Source organism: Chiloscyllium plagiosum, chromosome 28, assembly GCF_004010195.1.
Source record: "Chiloscyllium plagiosum isolate BGI_BamShark_2017 chromosome 28, ASM401019v2, whole genome shotgun sequence".
Classification (NCBI taxonomy): domain Eukaryota; kingdom Metazoa; phylum Chordata; class Chondrichthyes; order Orectolobiformes; family Hemiscylliidae; genus Chiloscyllium; species Chiloscyllium plagiosum.
In genome coordinates, this window is record NC_057737.1 from 51,102,551 (window position 1) to 51,108,550 (window position 6,000).

A 6,000-nucleotide genomic window follows, 5' to 3' on the forward strand; every position below is an offset into this window, starting at 1 on the left:
GGGGTTTTTCCTCCAGGTGGTCAGGGAGTGGCCATGAAGGAGGCCAGGGCCTGGACACATAACCCTCTGCAGGCCCAGTTTACCTGTCTGCCCCCTCACCCTGCCCTGGTCAAAACAATTCCCTCACCAAGCCCCCAGCCCATGTTTATTTAAATTCATATTTTATGCAGTCGTAAAGGGCAGTGTGTTGAACTTTGTGATTTGGAGGAACCGGTGTTGGACTGGAGTGGACAAAGTTAAAAATCACACGACACCAGGTTATAGTCCAACAGGGTTATTTGGAAGCACGAGCTTTTGGAGTGCTGCTGCTTCATCAAGTAACTGTGACAACCATCTGATGAAAGGGCAGTGCTCTGAAAGCTAGTGCTTCCAAATAAACCTGTTGGATTATAACCTGGTGCCGTGTGATTTTTAATTTGAACGTTGTGAATGAATCAGCAAAATCACAAGCAAATCCAACCTCTGCTAGCCATTCAAGAGCTTGGGGTTGACGGGACAGGTCTCTCCAACTCTCCCAGGAATACCCCACCTCCCTCCTGAATCCCAGCTCTACTCCCAACTCCCAGCTCCCCACCACCTTCAGTTCATATTCGGACCAGCCTTCCACCCATTCAAGCATCCCTTTGATTACTACACACTGACAAGTGCTGGGATGTTCCCAAACCTAGGTATGTCCAAACTCTGCCCCTTGAGCCAACAGTTAGTACACAGTCCTGGTTATCTGCATTTTCTTAGCCACCTGCTCGTTTCAGACAAAATTCTTCCTTTCCCATTGAACATCAGCCCGACTCTGGCACAAGCTGGGTCTTTGGTGCAACTTCAGTTCACGGTCAGCTTCAACTGCTGGAACCTCGTAAGGAAGGACAGGATTCAAAACCATCCCCTCAGTGAGAATGAAATTACTGTTCGATTTATCATCGCTTGTCAATCTCCATTCAAATTTAAACATAATCAATATACCTTGGTACGTGGGGGGTTGCAGGATCTGTCTCCTGAGGATAAGGGGGAAAACAACAAAGAGCATAAAAGGAGCAAAACTGTCAATAACTCCTCCCCTTGACTACAGGATGCATCAGTTTAAGATTCACTCCCTCAGGCATGCTCCAAGCTCCGAGTTACCTGCAGAAAGGCGCAGACTAGACATGATGGACCCAACCCAGCTGATCTGCTCGGAGGAACCCCCAAACACGTCCTGGAAAGCCACAAAGAAAAGTCCAAAAGTCTTCAGTGTTCCCATAACCAAAACGTTCACCTGCAAATCAAGATCAAGGGTTACAGAACAGAAATCAGCCAATGTGAAGCCTACAGTAATCCCTGAGCATCACCGAGCAACCTCTCTCTGTGGGAAACCCAACCTCACGTCAGCCTCTTCCTGGGCTCCAGTTATTTCGACTTGATCTTGGAAAGGTTCAGGATTTCAGACAGATCCTTTCCTGAGCCGCTTTAGCATTTTACAGTTTGTATTTCATCATCATCATCAGGATATTTTAATCAACAAACGAGCAAACAGGATCAGTGGCATGAGTTTGGAGAAAACCCTCAGGTTGTTCAAGAAAAGGATTTGCATGGGGTAATGTTTTAATGTGAATCAGATTGGTGAGAAGTCTGAGGATTGGTGATCACAGAACTGTTCCACAAGAGGCCATTCTGCCTTGTGTCTGTGCCAGTGTTCTGTGCAATGGCTTGAGAGACAATGAGGTCCTGTGCATTAATGGCTGACTTCTGGCCCCCAAACTGGGAAGGGGTTTTGAAAAGCTCAAGCAGCACCTTCAAAGAGATGGGAGTTGGGGGGTGGTTACATTGGCCAGGAAAAGCAGCAAGAATATAGACAGCAGTTACTGTCTGCAGAACCCCAATCACCAGTAAAACCGACAGCAAGACAGTTCCTTAACCCGTATCCAACTTTACAAAAGCAAAGTACTATAGGTGTTGGAAATAAAAACTGAAGGTGTTAGGATTGAGCGGGATCTGTGAGAGAAAACTGAGTTAATGGGCTGAAATCCAATGACCAGATCGGTTTGCTGCATGTCAGGAACTAGGAGTTTGAACATTGTGTTTGTCGGTGACATTATTTACATTTGACTCCCTCACTAATTAGAGCAAAGAACGATACAGCATAGTAATATGCCCTTTGTCCTTCCATATTTAAACTGTTTTCACAACAGGACCCATACCCCTCTATTCCCTTCCTCTTCCTGTATTCATCCAGCTGCTTCTTGAATATTGCTGTTGTGAATGCTCAGACACCTCCTATGGCAGTGTGTTCCAGGCCCCACCACCCTTTGTGTGAAAAATGTACCTTCCATATCTTATTTAAATGTACCCCCTCACAACTTGAACCTGTGTGCCCTAGTAGCTGACTCCTCCACTCTGGGAAAAAGCTGCATACTTTCCACTCTATCCAGACCATGCACCATCTTATAAACTTCCATTAGGTTATCCCTCAATCTCCTGTGTTCCAGTGAAAACAAACCCAGTCCATTCAACCTTTCTTCATCGCTAAAATCCCCCAGACCAGGCAACATCCTGGTAAACCTTTTCTGAACCCTCTCCAAAGCATCCATTTCCTTCTGGTAATGTAGTGACCAGAACTGTATGCAATAGATTGATCAGTGGCATTCGCCTGTTTAAGCTCCATTTTCACATCCGTCTGACATCATAACACTCCTTTTCCCACCATGAACACTCACTCTAACTTTCATTCTCTGAATCCGTTCTAATTACTCCTCTCCACCCTCCATAACAACATTAAAATGATCATTTTCCAGCCCCTTTCAGTTCTCATGAAGTGTCATATCAGACTCAAAACATCAATTCTGTTTTTCTCTCTCTACGGATACTGACAGACCTGCTGAGTTTCTCCAGACTTTGTATTTTCATTTCAGATTTCTAGCACCCACGGTGTTTCACTTTTACCAATAACATGTGTAATTTACATGATGGCCATTGCCCGTCCCTAGTTGCCCCCTTGAGAAAGTGGTGATGAGCTGCAGTCCACCTGATGTGGGTTGACCCACAATTCTCTAAGGAAGGGAATTCCAGGATTTTGACTCAGAAACACTGAATGAACAGTGATATATTTCCAAGTCAGGATGGTGAGTAGCTTGGAAGGGAACTTGCAGGAGGTGGTGTTCCCATGTGTCTGCTGCCCTCATCCTTCTGCCCTCGTCCTTCTAGATGGACGTGGTCATAGGTTTGGAAGGTGCTGTGTGAGGATCTTTGGTGAATTTCTGTATTGTATCTTGTAGATAGTACACACTGTTGCTACTGGGCATCGGTGGCGAAGAGAGTGGATATTTAAGTTGCTAGATGGCATGCAAACAAACGGGTTACTTTGTCCTGAATGCTATCTAGGCTTTTGACTAATTATTGATACTGCACTCATCTAGGGAAGTGGAAACAATTGCATAAGCTTCCTGACTTGTGCCTGAGACAGGATTCAGAACATAGAAGGGGAGTTACTTGCTGCAGAATCCCTAACATCTGAAATACTCCAGTAGCTACATTTATATGACTGGTCTAGTTTACTGCTCCTCGGATGCTGCCTGAACTGCTGTGCTTTTCCAGCACCACTCTAATCTAAACTCTGGTTTCCAGCATCTGCAGTCATTACATAGAACATAGAACATAGAAGAATACAGCGCAGTACAGGCCCTTCGGCCCTCAATGTTCTATCTAAACCCCTAATCATCTTGTACACCTCTATCAAGTCACCCCTAAACCTTCTTTTCTCCAATGTTTTTACCGAATTCAATTTCTGGACAGTAGTAAGCCCCACAGGTTGAATAGTGGGTGATTCAGCAATGGTCACACCATTGAGCATTACCTGGCATTTATGAGGCACTAATGTTACTTGCCATTTGTTAACCCAAGTCTACAGGTTTTCAAGGGTTTGCTGTGTGTGGACATGGGCTGCTTCAGTATCTGAGGAGTCATGAATGGTGCTGAACACTGTGCAATTAGTGAACATCCCTCCTGCTGACTGTATGATGGAGGGAAAGTCATTGATGAAGCAGCTGAAGATGGATGGACACTACCTGGGGAATTCCTGCAGACATGTCCTAGAATGGAGATGTCAGACCACCAACAACCACAACCATCTTCCTTTGTGTCAGGTATGACTCCATCCAGCAGAGAGTTTGCCCCCTGATACCCATTGATTCTAGTTTTGCTCAGACTCTTTAATGCACACTCGATAGAGTGTGGCCTTAATGTCATGGGCTGTCACTCTCATCTCACCTCAGGAGTTCAGCCCCATTATGGCCTTTGTCCAAACATGGTCAGGAGCTAAGTGGGCCTGTGAAACCCAACCTGAATGTCAGGAAGGATGTTTCCCTTTGCCAGTCTGCAAGGTAGCACTGCCCTTCCTTATTGAGATAGGAGACCCTGAGGGGACTTGACAGGGTGGATGCTGAGATGTTTCCCATTGTGGGAGTATATACAACTCAGGGACACAGTTTAAAAATAAAAGGGTTTTCATTTAAGATGTAGATGAGTCATTTTTCTCTCTAGAGGGTCAGTGATTCACTCCATCAGGGTGAGAAATTCTTTTCTGTTTATGCCCCTCAATATTATCCATCTCAATCGGTATACGTGACAATAAATAAATCAACATTTACTCTTAGTCTCTTCTGCTCCAAGGAAAACAACCTTGTCTGTCCAATCTCTCTTCACTATGGGATCGCACCAGTCGAGACAGCATCCTGGTAAATCTCCTTGGCACTCTCTTTGGTGCCATCACATCTCTCCTATTACATGGATTCCAGAACAGCACACAGCTGAGGCCTCACCAACAATTTATACAGTATAAGCATAAACTCAGACCCTTTGATCCAACTCGTCCATGGCAACCAGATATTCTACATTAATTTAGTCCTATTTACCAGCATTTGGCCTATATCCATCGAAATATTTCTTAATATACCCATCCAGATGCCTTTTAAATGCTGTAATTGTAACCACCTCCACCACTTCCTCTGGCAGCTCATTCCATACACGCGCTACTCTCTGCATGAAAAGGTTTCCTCTTAGATCTCTTTTAAATCTTTCCCTTCTCACCCGAAACTTATGCCCTCTGGGAGTTTTAGACTCCCCCACCCCAGGGAACAGACTTTGTCTATTTATCCAGTCCAAGCATTAGAAATAAAGTGGATGAGCTTGAGGCTCATTTGGAAATTGGCAGTTACGATGTTGTGGGGATAACGGAGACGTGGCTTCAAGTGGACAGGGCCTGGGAAATGAATATTCAAGACTACACGTGCTATCGTCAGGACAGACTGACGGGCAGAGGGGGTGGGGTGGCCATGTTGGTAAGGGAGGATATTCTGTCCCTTGTACGGGAGGACCTAGAATCAGGGGATGTAGAGTCAGTATGGATAGAGCTGAGAAATTCTAAGGGTAGAAAGACCCTAATGGGAGTTATCTACAAGCTCCCAAACAGTAGTCTGGATGTAGTGTGTAAATTGAATAAGGAGCTGAAATTGGCCTGTTGCAAAGATATTACTACAGTTGTTATGGGGGATTTCAACATGCAGGTAAGACTGGGAGAATCAGGATGGTACTGGACCCTAAGAAAGGGAGTTTGTGGAGTGCCTCTGAGAGCAGCTGGTGCTGGAGCCTACCAGGGAGAAAGCAATTCTGGATCTAGTGTTGTGCAACGAACCGGATTTGATCAGGGACCTCGAAGTAAAGGAGCCATTAGGAGGTAGTGACCACAATACAATAAGCTTTAATCTGCAGCTTGAAAGGGAGAGGGTCGAATCGGAAGTGACAGTATTTCAGTCGAATAAAGGGAACTATGGAGCTATGAGGGAGGAGTTGGCCAAAGTTCAATGGTGCAATACCCTAGCAGGGATGGCAGTGGAACAACAATGGCAGGTATTTCTGGGTATAATGCAGAAGATGCAGGATCAGTTCATTCCAAAAAGGAAGAAAGATCCTAAGGGGAGGCATGGGTGGCCGTGGCTGACGAGGCAAGTTAAGGACCATATAAAGACAAAA

General features: G+C 45.2%; 1 protein-coding gene across 2 annotated transcripts in view; it reads right to left on the bottom strand.

The window, feature by feature from the left end:
* The window catches only part of slc16a4 (solute carrier family 16 member 4), a 107,880-nt gene that overhangs the window by 49,697 nt on the left and 52,183 nt on the right, over positions 1 to 6,000 (bottom strand). For both annotated transcript variants that reach the window (XM_043718885.1, XM_043718886.1), the window contains exon 4: positions 1,120 to 1,252. In XM_043718885.1, the coding sequence (XP_043574820.1) occupies positions 1,120 to 1,252 (133 nt within the window). The remainder of the gene's footprint in view (positions 1 to 1,119; positions 1,253 to 6,000) is intronic.